General features: G+C 34.9%; 1 protein-coding gene across 3 annotated transcripts in view; it reads left to right on the plus strand.

The window, feature by feature from the left end:
* SGCZ (sarcoglycan zeta) overlaps window positions 1-19,946 on the plus strand; it is a 261,003-nt gene that overhangs the window by 145,076 nt on the left and 95,981 nt on the right. For all 3 annotated transcript variants that reach the window (XR_004497012.1, XM_033513776.1, XM_033513777.1), the window contains exon 4: window positions 6,445-6,546. Coding sequence is in view for 2 of the 3 variants with exons in the window: in XM_033513776.1 (XP_033369667.1) it covers window positions 6,445-6,546 (102 nt within the window). In the remaining variant the exon portion in view is untranslated. The remainder of the gene's footprint in view (window positions 1-6,444; window positions 6,547-19,946) is intronic.

Genomic DNA, 19,946 nt, shown 5'->3' on the forward strand with positions numbered 1-19,946 from the left:
TCACCTCCTCGTCACCCACATGGACAGAGATGGCCTCCAGAATGAGACACTCCATCACCTTTCCAGGGATTGAGATCAGGCTGACAGGCCAGTAGTTCCTCAGGTCCTTCTTGCTCTTTTTGAAGACTGGGGTGCCATTTGCTTTCTTTCAGTTCTGACAGCCACAGCCTTTCAAAGACAATAATGAGCAGCCTCACAATGGTGTGTTGATCTATGTTTGAATGAAAAATAGCATAACTCCCCTTATCATGGATTAAAATCAAAATTTTGAACATGAAATAGGGGTTTCATCTTATTGTCATGATAGGTATGTATTTTATATTAATATAAGTAGTTTATAATTGAAGAACCAGGTCATGCTCCACACTTTCAAAAACCATTCTAAAGTAACATATATTCAGAGAATTTTAGTTCCAGTTAGTTTGGATAGTAGTCTGACTTTTCTTTCTTTTTTAATGGTTTTTCATGTTATTTTTTTCCTTTTTTTTTTTTCCACTTTAAACATTTCTGTACTGAACTACAGTAATTTCTTCCCTATCTTTACCCTGATATCTACAATGTGTCAGCTATCATTGTCAGCAGATGGTTGAAGGCAGGTGTTTCCATCAATCCAGATTTTTGCCATTCCAGTGAATAGCTTGCTTTCATTTTACCTTTATTTTTGGCTATTTAAATTCAGTTATCTTTCCTAGTAATCCAGGGAGATACTGTCTGGTTTTGTTGCTTATACCACTACCCATTTTGTTTATGCAAGACTTTTCCTGCCTAGTTTTCCTTCAATTGTACATCCATAATCATGTCCAAGCACCATTTTTCTGCAACTGGAATTATTTTCCAGCTCTGTTTATTAAATCCAGGTTTTTTCAAGTGTGAATACAATAAAAATAATTTCCTTTGTCATCTTTCTTCCAATCTTTTGTGTACATCTTCCATTTTATCAACAACATAGCTGATAATATATTTCATCTTCCTAATCATCCCCATCACTGTCCCTTTAAACCTGCTTTTTGTGCCATTATATCAAGTTCAGTATTCTTTTTCCATCTTCACTATAATTCACTACTGCTACATTTGTTCAATCACCTTTTTTCTGATATCATACCCTATTTTTTTTTCTTTGGTATGTCGTGTTTGCATGCTTAGATGTTTCTTCTGTGCTTTTACATACCAGTGCAGCCACATCATCCAAATTCCATTTCATATTTAGCTTCTACTATGATGTCTACAGGACAACACACATTGAGTGCTTATTAATTTATTGTACATCGGATGTAGGCACTTTGTTTAAATCCTACTTTTCATTTATCATTTTCCCCCTCCCTGTTTTGTGTAATGATGCCTTCTACAGAATGTGAGTTTTTGGAGACAGAGTTTGGGCTTAAATATATACTCTGAAAACATGCAGGATATCACATCTAACATCAGAACTTTTGAAAACCTTGAATATTATTGCTAAGAATGGATTTCCTGACCCACCAACTACTTGCTTTTTCCTGCTGTAAAGTACTGAATGTTTTAGTTAATTCTGAATAACATGGCAACTTCAGTTCGCTTTTCACTGTGCATCTGCATGGAAATTCGTGATCCTAAGGAAAAAGGAAAGGGAAAAAGGCTGCACTGCAGTTAGCAGAGTCCTTTACTGCATGAGATGCATGACAAATTACTGGAGGATCCGTCAGAACTCTATTCACACCCTGCGTAGTGAGAGTTTTCATTCCTGACCTGGAACATCGCACCTTCCAACTTCTTTACTCCAGACCAAGGAATTTTGAATTCTGTGGTCTTACACAGGAATTGCAGATTTTTTCCTCCACTAGAATGTCTTTCATGTAGCAACATTATTGATAGATTTTCAGAACTTTGTAATATTAAAGGTCTGGGTTTGATCTCATGCAGGGGGTGTTATTTCACCTAGGTGGAGTGAGTTTATAGGATATAGTTACTGACTTCCAGAATGTTATTTTTAATTGAAATAGTCCACAGCTTGGCTTCAAAACTGCCCTTTTTGTAGCTGAAAGATCATCTAAGATAGTGAATCCTGTCCTAGGTCCTAGGTCCCCAGTTGTCATCTACATCACAGAGGACTGACTCTATTGTGTAGACAGCTAAGCTTGGTCTTGTACATTGCTGGTTTATCAGCAATTTGTGTAGAATTCCTTATCCTCTTCTTTTTTCTTAGAATGCCTTAGCATTTAAACAAATGAAAGAAAAAAAAAAAAAGGAAAGAAGGAAAAACAAGAGAGAGAATGATAAAAGAAAGCACACCACCGCATATTTCATTAGATAGCAATATGTGTAGTCCAGGACTAGTTGTGGTGGTTTAGATTGTAGATTTTAGATTTTTAGTTTAGACTGCAGATTTTAATTTTAGCCAGCCTGACTTGTTGAGAAGTGTTCATAGTTCTAGCATATGCTTTATATTTGTAGTTATCATAAAAGATGATAAAACATTCTGCTGTGATAGTTTATTGTGCAGAAATAATACAGGCTGTATAAGTAATACAGCCTTGTAGAATTCTCAGCACATTGTGAAGAAATAACTTCCTCTTTTAAAAGATCATCTTGCCTGTTTAAAGGCAGTGTGAATTAATCTCTGGTTTTCTTATATACCATGAACAGGATCACTGAAGGACATAAATCTCTGTCTGTTTATAAGCAGGTCAAAGCTTGAAAAAGCTCTGAATGTCAGTACTGTTGTTTGCCTCCCAGAATATTTTTCTGGGGAGTTCTTTTATGCTCTGATGCAAAGCTATACTCTCATTATCACAGATTTATAGTAAGTATAGTCTAGGACTTCATTGACTTTAATGTGGTGTCCAAAGTCAGTAAAACTCTTCCTTAGGTTGCTGCAGTTGTGAGACAAACAACAGCATAAAATAAATGCTTGGTTTTCATATTTTAATTGTCTCTTATTTGAATTTCTAGTTTTAATAATTAAATGTGATGTACTCTAAGAATGACATAGAATATTGATAGTGATGTTTGATTTTTTTTTACAGTCTCTATAAGACATGGTTATGGATGTAAAGGGGTTGCTTTTCTTGGTATCTGAGGGAAAAGAACAATGTGAGTGAGGCAGGGTCACTGTTAGTTTGTTTCATATTCTTAAATGAGAAACGTGGAGAGTTGTACATGGTATAACATACAGAATAACAATAAATATTGAATAAAGATAGTAGTAAAGAGGAAATAAAGTGATGCAAAGACAATCACTCACAACCTAGCACAGACTGATGCCCTCTCTGTCTTCAAGCAGTGGCCACTCTGAAAGACAATCCTTGTTCTGTCCAGCCCTCCGTGCCTCCAACCCCCTCCTTCGTCTACTATCACTTTTTCTTGCTGAGCATAATGTTACAGGTATGGAATCTGCCTTTGGCCACTTGGGGTCATTTGGCTAAGCTGTGTTCCCTCTCAACTCCATGGCCATCCCCACTCTGCTTATTGAGGGCAGAGAGGGGCGAAAAAAGAGGAAGGCTTGACACTGTGGGAGCACTGGTCAGCAATGGCCAAAGCAGTGGTGTGTTTTGAGCACTGTTTTAGCCAAAACTCCACACTATGGTAACAGCTGCTACGACAAAAGAAAACCTCCCTCCCAGACAGTCCCAGTACCTGAACTTGACACTTATTTTAAGTACTGGCATAGTTCATTCGAGTCTATTTTTGCACTTGAATAAAATAAAATCACACTAAAAGGATAATCTGAGGGTTTTTTTGCCTGGAAAACCTAAGCTTTATGGAGTTTATTTGGGAAATGAGCTGAAGGACCTTCCTCTAATTAATCTTTTTAATATTAATAAATTTTTAACCAGGTTGTGTTAGTTCTGAAAATCCTTAAACTTTTCTCTGTAACAGCATAGTTCTAACTCAATTAAACAAGAAACTCTTCTTATTCCAACCCTTGTTTAAACTTGATGGGGAATTATTGATGAAAGAAACATACTTGGAAGTAATTTTTTGAATGGGGTCATCTTCGTTAAGCGTGTCACAGTAGTACATGTCTGACTACTTTCTGTATTTTATTATTTAGCCTTATTTCATGTCAGTCATTACCCACTTCAGGAAGTTATTGTCTGGAAAATTATTGTGTTTATCAAGGAACTGGGGTTTCAGCCACCCTATTCCAGTTTAATAACACCTTTTGCTTAGGGTTTCTTAGGCTCCAGAATTTAGTGTCTGTTTTTTTGTGTTGAATCATGTAATTTTACTTAAGCTAGGGTACTTCTGTCTGTGCAGAGTCTGTCTGCATTCAATCTGTTGGATTTTACTAAAAGGATATCTCTCTGCTGAAGGACTAAAGAATGAGTACTTAGAAAGGTCACTCAGAAAAGTGAAAGCCCTTATGGAAACAGTAGGCTCTATCACTACTTTATTTCTGACACTCTGACAATTTAATCTTGCCATGCAAATTAACTTCCCACTGCTGAAAATAAACAGAGAAAATATGTTAAGTATCAAAAACTAGTGCACAAATTGATTTTCTGCTTTAGGTTTCTGTCAGTAACATGAGAACAGTACCACCATAAAAAGTTACTGAAGGTATTTTGAAAATTAATTAATAGTTGTGAGGAACTATATAATTTCATAAATAAACACTTAGGAGAATAGAAGTCTAGAAGAAAACTGACAATGCTGTCTTCAAAGCACAGTTTTAACAGAGTACAATAAATGAGGAGCAAAGAGAATAATGATGTGAAAGCAAAATAGCTGCTGACTGAGGTTTGTGTGTGCCAACCTTGTGTGGAATAAGCTGAGAATCAGGAGGGTAAATATCACATAGGAATACAGAATTTTATCCTACACATACTTGCAAGATAAAGCAGATGGAAACTTCTTAGGCAAATTAAATTTCAGCATTTCTAGTTCTCTGAAAGCTTGACTTTGCATTTTTGTATATTTTGTGTTTATTTTTCATATATTCTCCTTTTCCCTCCTTGCCTATTTTTATTGTAAATATACTTTATGTGTGTCAGTTACAAACATTCCACAGAATATTGAATTTACCTTTCCATAGATATCCATTTGGATATAAACATGTTAGAAAACATGTTTATATCTAAATCAATAAATAAGTAAAATACCTAATTCTTGTTGAGTATTTATTCACTGGCAAAAACTACAGCATTCTTGTTGTATTTCCTCAGGTTACCCTTTACTATTAAAATTTAATATTCTTTTACTGTAGGATTTATCAAATTGAGACTTAATTTTTGTTAATGCAGATTGCACATTCCATAATGAGCTCTAATTTCTTTATCTTATTTCCTTTTCAAAAACAGGCATCACTGTTTCATTTTGAACTTTTTTTTTTAGAAAGCCTACAAATACCTGAAGTTTTCTAAGTGAAAATATGTGTATAAACATTACTTGACTTCAGATAAATACTTTAAATGTATCATCACTTTCTTAAGAAGCATTATTTGACAATTCAGCTATTGCAGTTGAGGACTGTGACCCAGCTGTTTACCCAGCAGGCAGAGGTTATTTGCTTCACAGTGCAGCCAGCAGAGCAAAAGTGCAAGTTCTCATTGTTCCAGTACACTAGAGTCAACAATGGCATCGAATTACGTCATTAGCAATTAGATTAAATGTGCTTATTTTGCACTTAAGTGGATCAAGTTAAATTCCACTGGATGTGCAATGAAGAATTACTTTCCTGTCAGGAATACAGTAACAAGATTCTCGGGATAAAAAATCTTGAATTTCTATTGCTGTGCAAAATAATTTTGTCTCTTGAGTATCAAGCGTGTTTCATTGTTTTTTTTCTCTGTAAGAGTGCAGCTGAAGCCTTATTATGCCACTTTTCTATGCTTATATTTTATTGAACATTGAATTATGTGGTTTACTTGTTTCATCCAAACATTTACAATGGCGCCTTTCCTATTTCTATACTGATAAATAAACAGAAACAATCAAAATTAGCGTTTTGGAAGTTGTTCATAAGCAACATGCTCTTAGTGGTGATGAGCACCCACTAAGAACAATTTTCTTTCTTCCTAAATGATATTTTCCTATCTATTTTAATAACTGGGGAAAAAAAATCCACTGGATTCAAGACATAACAATGAATAAATTGCTTTACCAAATGTTACCTATATAGAGAAAAAATTAACTAGTTTTTTATTGAGCAGCTGTAAAAATCAGGATCTTTTTTCACCCTACACGGGGAATAATGGTAATCCACAGTTGTTCCCTGGCATTAGGTGCAGCCAAGAAATAAAGTGTGCAGGTCACCATCAGGTCTCACAGTTAAATACCTCAGCACTAGGTGAGGCTCTGGCTATAAATGTGCCCATCTACCTCCTGGTCAAGATCATGAGGAGAGCTGGGGACACTGGGATAGCACTCATTATTTTTAGGGGTTAAGCCAACTACTGTCTTCTTTTTAGGTTGTTCTGGATAAGGTTATTTCCTAAAGTGAATATATATATATATTATTGATTGTAGGATGGAATGGGAAATTTGAGAGTCACTAAAAAAGGAATACGACTTGAAGGAATATCTGAATTTCTACTTCCACTATATGTGAAAGAAATCCATTCCCGAAAGGTAGGTATTTTTCATCTTTATTTCTTAATTTGCAGCTAATATAAATTGATCTCTTCAGTCTCAAACTACAAAGTTGAATTCTTACACCTCCTAGATTAGCAATCAGTAGAGGTTTGCTTTGAGAATATCTTAGCAGTGAAAGCTTCCTTCATGTCAATTATTTTTTTTCTGAAACCTTGCTTGCTTCTTAAAAGAAATGTTTTATCCTAAAGAGAGGAGATTCAAAGCATGTATATTTTATACTTCAAATGACCTCAGCACTGGGAATGGAACATTTGACTCTCATTTGATGTAAAGTCCAGAAAAACAAGAGTGGTGATAAGTTCAAAATGCAGTGAAATAAGGAATGGTTTTGTTCTTTTTATCACTAGCTATCATGATTTCTTTTTCATTACTTTTTTAATTTTAAGGTTTTTTTGGGTTTATTTTGCTCATTAGGTAGAGGAAATCCTGCTATACAGTGTAATTTCTCTAGGATTTAATTTTTCAAAGCAAACCCTTTTAAATGTTGTTTAAATGTAATTATCATATAGCATCACGTTAGTACAGAGGAAAAATGAAAAGAAACTTCGTAACATGAAATTCAGTGTAGGTCATTTTAACTCTGTTTTGATTCAGTTATGCTGTTTATATTAACATTGTCAATGAATTTTAAAAAAATCGAAATGCTGGAAAAATCATCTTTTTACTCTGAGTGTTATTACCTATGATCAGAGCAGAATGGTATGTTGGTTTTCAGTCAATCATCTGAAAAGAATTTTAATGTGCATACTGCTACATTTGACAGGAACCACAAGTATGTTGACCCTAAATTCCTTTGTGAAAAATTTTGTCTTTCGAAATCTGTCTTCTATGTATATGAAGTCTTGAGTACATTCATAATTGAGATGACAGTTTCCCATTTCTCTTGATTAGTTCACTCTTGTGTTAATAAGTCCTTGAGGTAGTCTCTTCATCTTCTTTTTCTGTAAAGCTAATATCTTGCAGTGTTTAATACAGTACCAGTATTGTCCTAGGTAATGAAAACTTTTATAATAAAGCAACTTTGAAGGAAGCATACTTTTCATTCAAGGCTGCAGAATGTTATTCATGATGTCTGCATTTCTCCCATTTCTTTTTTTGAGTGGACAGTGTGTGTTACTGTTCCATGTTCTGTTGTTACTCTACATGAAAGTAATGATTTAGAGTATTTTCTTGCCCAGTGCTTCTTATTGCAGAACATTGGTTCTGTTAAAGAGAGGGTGGAAATTTTTTGTTTCAAGTGACAGTAATGAGACTTGAGTAGGGTCCTAATTTCATTTAGCTACTAACAAAGTTCAGAAAAAAATGCACACAAATGCATTTTAGGCACATTTAATGCATAGTTATTTTAAAGGAAAGGGATGCAGAATCTACCAGATGCCTAACATAAAGTCCCACTAGTCCTGTGAGACTCATGAATAAATGACACTTATCAGTACATATTCTCAAGCCAGCATAAAATAGAGTTGATCATTAACTGGCCAAAATAATTCAAGTAAAATATTTTTGGAGTTGCAGGCTACTTTATATGTATTAACTTTATGGAACTTGTCACCTAGTTTAAAAGTAGTATTTACACAAGCTTTATTCTCATGTTGCAGCACTTTTGAACTAGGTCCACTTTCCAGTCTTATGTCAACTTGATCAGTAGCTGTGCTAGAGTTCAGTAACTTCTGTATGCAAATGGAATGCCAGGAGGGAATGATGAAGGAAACCTCTGGAGCTGTATCCAGCTTATCAGTAGGGTTTTGTAATGTCTCTGCAGGGTATTTCTACAGCTGTATTGGCATCTGCATGTGCCATGAGCCTTTTTGGCACTTACAAAAACGGCCACAGTGCTGTTGAAATCTAAAAGTAAGCTAGGTTTTCTGAGCCCTCATCACAGTCTGTAGTGACCTACTCAATACCTACAGCAGATTCTGCTCACCAGCTATTAGTGTTTACTTTGGGTAGTACAGACAGGAATGCTTTTGTCTGCCTTTTCCATGGAAGTAATAATGATTTGAGTTTGCTGTATACTGGAGTTAAAATATTCTGTGAAATCAACAACTCATTGCTTATTTTCTAGAAGGAGAGTTAGTTCTTTAAGCCTATCCTCATTTCCCTAAGAAAGAACACATCCATTAAAGTGACAGTGTCTGATTAACTGCTGGGATGGCTTGTAACATTCAGTAGTAACTTTGCAGGAGCAGTATATTTTCTCTGTACTGCAGAATGTGGAATGGCCTCAGGGGGACCTCCAAGGAGGCTCTCGGATCAGGAGGTCAGGCTTTCACTCTCTCCCACCGCAGCACAGAGCAGACAGAGTGAGGTGGGAAGGCCAGTGTCATCAGCAGGGAAGTACAGCAGTGGGTGTGCTGTGCTATGGTAAGAGGCATGACTGGAATTCTTGCACATTTTGCTGGTGCTGTCTTTTAGTAAACTGAGGCTGAAAGTGATAAAAATGTTCATTGAGAGGGCAGCATTCACCTCTGATTCTGATAGTGAATTACTGCTGATAAGAGTCTTGACTAGGTAGGAGAAGCTGAGTTCTCTGCTGCTGCAATTTAAGTGTGAGATTGGCCAGATTTGCTAGTGTAAAGCTCACATATGCTTACTGAAGACCACTTGTCTGCTGCATACATGGATGCCCAAATAAGATCATTTATACAGTGCTAAATGCAGACCTTAAACTGCCTTTATCAAGAGAATGGTATTGAATTTTGTATATAGGTTGAAACACTGACTAATCTTGTGATTGCTTCATTGAAACCCTGAATATTCAAAGTAAATGCTAAAATACTTAAATTTAAGTCAGTTGGAAAACAAACGTGTGTGAATTCTTAAAAACAAAAGAAAATTTCTAGTGATATTTACTGCTGATAGTACCAAATTTTCTTTCCAAAGGTAGCAGTGAAAAAGCCAGGTCTTGACTAAAATGTGTATTTTCTTTTGTGTAAAAGTTGTTTACGTGAGAGAAGGCTACTCAAAATGTGCTGTTTCCCTTGACCTGCTCCTCTTGCTTTGCCCTTTTTACCATACCTAGTTAGTAGTGTCCAAAGACCTATGGGTTCCTACCCCCAATTCTATGTTTACACAGAGAAGAGACTTTTGTATTTTCATCAAATGGCTTTGCTGCATGTCAGAATTTAAAATGATGCATCAGACCCTGAGCAGATAAGGGCTCGTTTGATTCTGAATTGACATATTTATATCCCCAAAACCACAGAATGTCTACTCCATGAAATGAATCTTAGAGAATTACATTTTGGTTATGAATGGTCTAGCTGTATAATTTTGATCAAATTGCTATCCTGAAACCAGTGAGTTTCATCCAGACCATGTTATATTTCCCTTATATAAATGTTTATATCATTTGCATTGATATGATGCAAACTTCATTCTTTACAATGTATCATTAATGAGATGTATGAAATCAAATAACACATAATGCAATATCCTGAATTATTTTGATATTTCAGTTCTTCTGAATTAAATTCTTTTATTATCATGCTACTTCATCCATACTGCTGCACTTTTGAATGGAAATAATTGAGGTACAGTCTTATTAGCTTGTCATATAACAGTAAAAGTGGTTCGTGGTGGTTACTCGAGAATGTATTCCTGGGTTTATTAGTCTTTTCCATTTGCACATACAATTCTTAAGGGCTGAAAAAAATCCAGTTTTCTCTTTGTTAAATTGTTTCCATTACATAAAAGAAGTATCCTATTGTCCCTTAAAGTAGAGGGGATTACTTTGGTTTGTTTTTTTTTTTCACAATTAATAAGGTTAAAAATGTATTCTCTGAAATTAGCGTGTGTTTTCCAGAGATATCCTTAGAGAACACAGAATTTAATAATTGAGTTAAAAGTCTTTGGGAAAATGTCAAGAAAACAAGAAATAGTGAATATATGAACTTCTTACTGAACAGGGGAAACCGAAAACTTCTTGCATATTATGTATTTTAAAGTATGCAGCTCTATATGATTTAAGAAATTGTAGGTGGGGTTCAAAGCAGGATTTATTTTAGGTATTTTTTCTCCAGATTTTTACTTGATAGATTGAATATCCTTATACATATTTAGAGAGCTTTATTTTACATTGTTTTATTTTTATCTGAGTATATATAATCATCAAAATAGAATTAACCTTTGCTAATTTCACCTAAATCATTGCATATATTTAGGTTTATGTTTGGGCCTTAGGTGCCTCTGTGACAACCTCAAATTATTTTTCTGAGATAATATCTTCGTTGAGCTTCTCTCTCTGACTGAGTTATAAGGATGTAGCATAGGAGATCACATCAAAAGCCTTTATGAAGTTGAGGAAGAGCATGCACTCTTCTTGTACATTGAGACAGGCTTCTGTTTTTGCAAGACCACAAGTTGGTGCTCCTTGCCTTTACTAACCCCATGTTCATTTTATCCCAACTGCCGCTTTTCATGTCTACATTGTAATAATTTTCAGGGGTCTGTCCCACATAATCTTGCTAGGAACTGATGTGAGACTGACTGGGCTGTAGTTCCCAAAGTCTTCCCTCCTTGCAAGATATTCATACTCTTTTGTAAGGGCTTGCCAGGATGGGTGCTTTGTTGATTTTGGGGTTGGGTAGGAGGAGAGTATTCCCCACATTGCACTCAGACATGTTCTCCCAAAATTTCAAGGCCAGATTTGCTCTATCTACTCTCTTTTCTACTCTGTGAGATACCCAGCTGCCATGCAGTCAAAACTAGTTCAAGGCTCATGCTGTGCTACCCCTACTGGGGTATATAGGTATCAGAGAAACTCCATTTAGGAGATGTCATTGCACACTTTTTTTGTAATATCAAAAAAATGACAAATGTACCCAAAGAGTCTGCCACTGTTATTGCACTGGATGAAATGCAATACTTGTTTCTGTAGCTACATGTCACAATCCACTCAGATAAAACTTTAAATGCTTTCCGGTTCATTTTTCTGATACCTGCTCTTCAAGCCTTGTCCTTTGGGATCAGTCACCTGTAACTAAGGATAAAGCCACTATTATGGCATTGTCCTGGTTTCCAGGACTAGGACAGTCATCCAAGGACTCCTTAAGTCATTTTGGCTCTCAACACGATGTCATTCCAATAGTGTCACATTTATTGGTACGAACAAGATATAAGGTTTTCTTAAAAACAAGCTTTGCCAAAGGACAAGTCACTCCTATATTTGTTGGTGGTCTCTGGAGGGACTGCCACTCTGAAATTGAGTTGTCTGTGCTCACTCTTTGCTGACAGCTGGTAGGAACTTCCATGATTCATGATTTTGTTCTTGATTTGTTATACTTCAATGAAATCTGTCCGGAGATCATTCAGTTGAACAACTTTATCTTTTGAGCATCACTTTTTCATGTCAGCCTTTATTCCTGTTACTATTGGTAAGACTTGTTGCTCAGTCAGGGAGGATCTGTGCTCCTCACAGAACACAGAAAAATCTGAGTTAATATTACTCAAACCTTTTTCTTTGGTTGATTATGGTTCATGAATTAAGTCATGAGAAGCCTATATCTTCCGATTTTATACGAGTCTGAGGAAGTGAATTTGATTGGGAGCGCTCCTTCAGATGGATGTGGGAAAGTTATTGAAGTTGGAACTGTTTTTCTGGGAGTTGGTTGTTGTTGTTTTCGGCCTCAATTGCATTTTCAGTTTTCCAAGTACTTCCTTCATGTAATACATCTGTGTTCTGCTGGGGAAAATTTCAGTGAACCCATGTGATATCTCAGTTTGATGTTCATTATGTTTTGTGTCTGATTCTCATGTAAAGTGTATTTAGATTGATCTATTTTAACTGTATGGGCATCTTATGCTGAGGAATGACCTTTTATTTCCTGAACAACCTTGAAATAATTTGGTTGCAGTTTATACAAGCTAAGCAATTAAAGAAATACTACGTTTAAAAAAATTACTACTTTTTCCATAGAAAATCTGTTCCAAAACAATAAAGTAAAAGTAGATGACTTGCAAGTGATTTGAAAAGGGGAAAAATCTGTCTTTATCTCTTTGTGCAAGTTTTAGAGAACATTTATCCTTTGCATGACATTTTATAATCTTGAGGAGCACCTTAGTTTTTGCTCCTCTGTATAAACCTTGGGACTATGGATGCACAGGTAAAACTAAGAGGCAAAAATGTGAGTCATTGTGGCAGAAAAATATCCGCAGAAGACACTAAGTCCAAACAAAATACTGATAGTTATTTTAGCCCTGATTTGAGAGTTGCTGAGATAATTTTAAATGTATTTCTTATAAGCTTGGCAGTGTAATATCCTCACTCTTAGACCTTTGGTAGGCAAAAGTATATTTTCACAAAAATCATTGCAAACAGGTGTGTATTAAGTTAAAAGAGGATACTTCATACCCAAAGACCCAGTGTATTAAAAGCTAAGAATATTCATGTAATAAACTTAAAAGTTTAATGATGTTGAAAGTTGTCAGAATGGATTTCTGAAGGGGAAATTATGCCTGACCAAGCTGACTGTCTTCAACAAAGTGTCGTGCTTGGTGGATAAGGACAATACTGTTTTTAATCTTGCCTTTAGTCTCCCATCACATAATCTTGACTGATGATGTACAGTCTAAAAGAGCAATGAGGTGGCTTGAAAAAACTGGCTAAACTGCTGGGTTCCAAGGGTTGTGACCAGTGGAGGCCAGTTTTTCATGCTGTAGTCATAGGGTCAGTCCTGAAGACAGAGTTCTTTTATTTCTTCATTAATGACCTGGACAATCACAGTGCAATCTCAGCAAGATTGCATATGAGACAGATCTAGGAGGACAAGTATACAAACAAGTAATTTTTAGAAGCAAAAGAGAACAAGTAAAATAATGAAAGCATTGCAGTTTTAACTGTTCAAATTTTTAATTATTCCCAACTCATTAGTAATAACACTCTTTTTTCTTTTTCTGTTTCACATCAGATGAATCTCAAAAGTATTGAGGGTAATGATCAAATCACACCTTCAAAGATAACACTTCCAAAATGAATATAAAGAAGATTATCTAAGTATTTTTTTCTGAAACAGAAGTTGGTGTCCTAAAGTTTGAATGTGTAAATTCCAGAAATACAAGTTAACTTACAAAATAAATTTTACCCATTATATATGGATTTGTTTTTTCATCTTGAAATAAAACAGATTTTTACAATCTTCTTTTACTTGGTCAGTCTCAGAACACCTTTTGTCTTGCATGATGTTTCTCAATTTAAAATAATTTGTAATGAAATCATATAAAGTAGTCAAGTCATTCATAATCTACAAAAATAAATATCAGTAAAATTCCCCAAATTTCCCAAACCTAAAGACTGCTTGTTACAGATCAGAGGTGAGAAGTTCTTAACCAATTTTGGTTTTGGTTACAACTGTGACGAAGTCATACAAGCTTACTCCCAGAGTTTCATGAGGCAGTTTAGAAAAAAATAATTTTTCTACCTATTTATGTAATTTGTCAGAACTGTATTGTATTAGAACCAGGATTGTTGGGTGGAGGTTTGTTTTTTTTTTTTTCCTATTAGTGATCTAAATATTTCTCTGCTCTAGCAGGAAGAATAAAAGTCTCTGAGCAAAGGAAGAAAATTGCCTTCTAACTGTTAAGAAATGCTCTACATTTTGGGACAGTGCACACAATGTTTTGTCTGGCATCACAGTAGAAAAAAATTTATGGACATTTCAAAGTTCATGATGAAAAAAATATGTGTCTTTGACATATATATAATCTTGACTAGCTGGAGTGAAATTCAAAAGATAATTTATGGAATAATTATCATGACAATGTTTTGTTAGGACTCCCTTGCTCTCTTAAAGGGAAAAATTTCTTGTTCCTTCACAGCTTCTGATAGCCACTACAAGCGAATATAATTATTTAATTTAAAGTATTGTCCCTATCCCATTGGAAATGAGCTTTGTATTTTCTTGCTTTCAGAAAAAACAAAGTTGAATTCTATTGCTTCATAATAAGCAATGTTTTTCTGTAAGAAGACATATATATGACCTGGTTTGTCAGTCTTAAGAGCTGGAGTGTTTTATTCCACATAGCAAGCATGCTTTTTGGTTTTGGACTTTACAGCATTTGTTGTCATAATAAATGTGTCATGTTATAACCTCTATTTTCAGAAACAACTTGTCTCCAATAATGAAATTTTCTGCTTTGAAAGTATCTTTGCAGAGTGATTTTTGGGTTTTTTTTTTACCATTCCCTGAAAAAGTTCCCTGTCCATATGGTTGTGACTTAAACTGACATCTCTTTTATATAGTTCTGAGATTCCTTCCTCAGTGACTAAAACTTCATGAGTTTTTGTACTGTCAGATCAATTTCTTAAGTATCTGCTGAACTTCCATCAGTTTTAGGAAGCAGTATGGCCACAGCATCACCTGTATTGGGGAAGTATTAAGTTAAAATACAGTAAAGAGATGCAAGAAATGCTATAAGCATTTTAATGAAATAGTACAATTTACTAAAACATTTTAGAATAAAAAATATCCTTTCTCTCTTTCTATCTTTAGACAGTGAAAGAAATACATGTTACTTTTTTTTTTTGCTTGTAGATATTCAATACATGGTTAATTTCATTAATCCTTAAATAGGCAGGTAGAACAACAATTCTCCTTTTTAGATGTAAAATAAGTACCATATTTCATTGTCTTCTGGATTATATTCTTGAATCTTTGCTAACATTATTACTCCAAAGCAGCTGAAAATGCATTTCTTAGGGAAATGAAAAGGAAGCATTGATTATATCATAACAAGGACTGTGTTTTGACACTGGCCTCCATCCAAGACTGACAGCTAATGCTAACATTAGTTGAAAGCCTTGTTGACTTGAAGAGCATCATCAGGAAATAATTGCACAAAACCAAACAATTTATATTCTTTTCATTACCAAGTGTATGATGAGTGACTTCCTTTAATCTCAAGCTATTATATGTTAAAATTTCAAATAAAAAAATTACCTAACTTCTTATCCTTGACAAATTTTATGAAGTTAATTGTTACAACTCAGTTTTTATTAGACTCTACTAATTCACTGAAATGTGATATTTTTTTATAAAAATGTTAGAATTAAATTTAGAAAAATCTTCTAAGGTAGTAACTACGTGTGTAGGTTTTTCAAGGCTTAATCTCCAAACTGTGCAAAGACCTCACATTAAAGAAGGAAATCCTTAAAACAGCAAACTGGTTCATTGCTGTGTGGTGTATTATTTCTATCTCAGAGACAAAAAGTAAGGGAAGTTCTAACTTTAGTTGTTAAAAGTTCAGTTGGAAATAAACACTAGCAAGAACTCCAAACTATAGATGGTGAAATCCGTGGCTAAGAATAGGACAAAGGAAACTCACAAGTAGAAATCTTATAATGGAAGCAGCTGAGCAAGTTAGCATCCTGCACTGGAATTGGTAATTATGGCTTCAGCATTATGATTGTACAATAACAGCTGGGGATTTACAGTAAAGTTGGCTCTTGGACTTCAGCCAGAGGCTCATTTGTATCTTTTGCTGATTTTAAATCAGTTGTTCTGCAGAGGAAGTTACTATAGTTCACAAAATTTGTTAATTTAGAGTGGCAATCTGTCATGCATAATTCTATACCAGCTACTACAGTACATACTCTTGCTGAATTCTTTGCAAGTGTAAGTGGTAATTGCAGTAGTTGTCTGAAGGTTGATGCTGAAATTTCTTTTGGTCTGAAGTAGAAATTATTTTTTAAAATACAAAGTTATACATACTTCTGATTAGCAAAAGTGAAATCTGTATTGATACTAAACTTGGCACTCCAGTGGTAATTTACATGAAAGAAACTTCTTAGTAGAAAGGAAAATAGAAGTTTACAGCAAGAATACAGAATGGCTAGATTTTTGTGGTTTTTTTCTCTTGCTAGATCAGCATGTAAATTACAAGGTTTGGACAAAGTTTACTTTTGCCTCTGATTTTTTCCACTGGCATCTACCAGATTAGAATCTTCCTATAAATCTGTGGTCTCTCCTTCTGAGTATAGTATAAAATCCCAGAATGAAAGTGCTCTATAGTTGTGTTGTTATTTTGATAAAGTACAGGCATTTTGGAATGTCAATTAACTCTCCTGACAAGCTGAGCCAAAACACTGCCACAGAAAATGCAGAAAGCAAATTGGCTTTTTTCAGGAGAAACTACTTTCCATTCTACAAGCAGCAAATTAGTTTTAAAAATAATGTAGTAAAAATATTATTAAGACTATTTAGATCAGGGATACTGCTGAATGTTCTTTTAAAATGCAGGGGCTGCTTCTTTTATAAAACATTCTTTACTAGGATGCAGGGTTTTCTCTGAAACAGTGTGGATCATATTAAATAATATACTAATTTTGGAGTAGCTTCACTGGTTCAGCATGAATAAGGACAATAAAATTTTGTTATTCTGAAAGTGAGGAAAATGATACATTGCCATAATAAATTGATGTGACTCTTACACTGCTCGGATATGGGTGTTGGGATTAATTGAAAGCAGTCAATGCAAGAATGAAGTGGTCTCTGGAGAATGCTGGTGAATGAATACTTGGGAAAAATACAGTCAAATTTATAGAAAAGCCAGGTGTGTTGTGGCAATGGGAGGGAATCATCCATATATTTAGCTGTGGTGCTCACTGTACCTTTAGGTTGTGAGACAGGACAAAGGGTAAAGGCTTTAAACAGAAAAGGCAGATTTAAATCATACATTAGAAAGAAATTCTTTACTGTGAGGGTGGTGAAGCACCAGAACAGGTTGCCCAGAGAAGTTGTAGATGCCCCAGCCCTGGAAGTGTCCAAGGGCAGGTTGGATGGGGCTTTGAGCAACCTGACCTAGTGGAAGGTCTTCCTGCTCATGAGCGTAGGAAACAAGATGATTTTTAAGCTCCCTTCTGACACAAACCTTTTGATGATTCTTTGATTTTTATCTCCTCAATTTTTTTTTTTTTCCTCCTGTTAGATGAAAATATCTTGAGATGGTTCTAAAGTTGTCACACAAACCCACAGAAATTATTAGCTGAAATATTGTTGGTAGTTTATGCAAGTAGTCAGGGTTACATTCTCCCAGTTGAGGACCACGTTTTTTTCTTAACTCCGTATTTTACTCTTTGCATTTTAAAGCATTTATCAATTTCTCTTTGGAGTCAGAAGAGCATTAAAAAAACTGTTTTTAACTAAAAATAGAATTGGGGTAGGATTTGTGTATTTAGGGCTATTCTGTACCTTTCTAAGGTTTGCAGGTGTTTATTGGTCTGAGTTTGTATCTGTGGATTTCAGCAATTAGATGTAATTGCCAATCAAAATATTGGAAAAAGCCTCTGATGAGCACAGCACAGATGTTTTATGTGTGATTCCAGTAGTATAAATCAGTAGTTATGAGGCATTCTATAAAGAAATCTGTTGCGTGTGTGTATTTTTGTAAGAAAAACAGGCATAAATCTCATTTTGACCTTGAATTTGGAATTCAGAAGATGGTGTCTATGTACATCTGTATTATTTAATCTCTCCACCCAGTTCCCTGTTCAGGAACTATGTACTTCACACAATCTCAGTGCAATGAGAAACAGGTGGGCACCAATTACCCCTTTGTCCCTCAGATCTCTACATTAGGAATCACCTAAGCAGACACAGGCTACAGGTATCTGGTGTTCACTACAGCTGAGCTAAGATTACAAGGTGTGCTGTATAAAAGGAGTTACAGATGCCACCAGCATAATGTAACCTTCCTGCTTAATTCCCTTCCATTGAATAAACCAAGTTCAGTCTAGGAACACAAGCAAACTGAGTAAATAAACATAATTTAAACATTAACTGTGGATAGTAGAATCTATCACAGGCTGAAATGACACCTCTGCCCTGGCAAAAGAATTCAAAGACCTTCACAGTGATTAAATCCTTTATGAGGTACATAGAGACGCTTGCTTCACACCATCTTGAGATTTCCTGTGTGAATTTCAGCGTGATGAGACACATTTAATTGCATGTTTGGGTCAATTTGCACTTCATGTACAAAATTTTGTTGTTGACTAGGAGAGTTTCCCTATAGAAAAACCCATGGACAATTTTATGGTTATTTTGAAGTTCTGCAGATTTTTGATAGTTTTTTGGATAGGAATTTAATAATAATTATAAAAATTACCCCTCCCCCCCCAACATGTTAATTACTCATTCAGGTGTCTTTTAATAGAGCAGTTTGACATTTGTTCTTGAAGACAAATTGCTGGTGAAGGACTTACTTTCCAATTGCTGGGCGTAGTCCCTCAGAATTTCATCTTGTACTCATTTTCTAATGAGATTCCAGCTCTTTAAAACAGAATCTTCTCTTATCCATATCATAATATTTAACATTTCCAATTTCATCAAAAGAGCACTTCTGTAATGCCTGTCCTAATCCTTTCCAAATACTGTCCTTTGGTATGTATTATGGCTTGGTCTTGCAGCATGAAAACTGCATTTCTTCCTACAAAGCCTAAGCTGGAATATGCAGAAGTATAACCTCAGAAAACACAAATAGTATTAATGTTGTTTCCTAATTCTGTGTCCTCAGCACTGCAAGTTTCATTGTAAGAGTCTGTTGTAACTGGATCACACTGCTGTATGTGTAACCAATTTCTCACTTCTGCTAATCAACCTATTCACTTTCTTTTACTTCCCTTCTTTAAAATAAAGCCAAGGGCCCTGCTCTTTTGTCATCCTGTCTGGGCATTAAAGGAGAAGGCTTAATTAATGTCTTCAGCTATGATCTGGAAAATGCACTCTCTCACAGACAATTTGGATAGATCCCTACAATTCAAATAAAATAAAACTGAAAAATCTCTAAAGGCTGAAAGTTCCAAGTCAGAAATGTAATTGAGAAATCATCATCCCGAGAATGAACAAAACTTCTTTTTTTTTAATTTTTGACCTTTTGAAGTTCATTAGTTCCTTAAATATCTTAATTAAATTAGACCTTGAATATCCAGTGTTCTTGCTTGTGATTCTATTGGGCTTTTCTGTAAAAATAAGAAACTATTTTAGCTAAGTTTTAGCAGGCATGAAATTTTGATAGAATTAGAATCCACATTTCTCTGTGCATACACATGTTTTTCAGAAATTTCACAAGTACCTTTGCATTTCATCTTTTCCTTGCTAAAACATTTTTTATTTTTCTTTTTTTTTAAATTCAGTCACTTTTAAATCTTCAATTATCTAGTGTATGTTTAGGAAATGTGTTTAAAAATTTATTCCACAACTCGCTATAATGTCTTAGAATCACCGTGTCTTGAGAATTTGCTGTGTGTGCCTACTTATGTGTTTATTAGGCCTCTAGCTTTATTTAGTCTTCTTTCTGTATCTTGGAATAATTTTTGGTGATTCAATATTTTACTCCTTTGCTTTATTTTTTTTACAGAAATAAATGCCATTCTAAACTTG

The sequence above is a fragment of the Parus major genome, chromosome 4 (genome assembly GCF_001522545.3).
Source record: "Parus major isolate Abel chromosome 4, Parus_major1.1, whole genome shotgun sequence".
Taxonomy (NCBI): Eukaryota; Metazoa; Chordata; class Aves; order Passeriformes; family Paridae; genus Parus; species Parus major.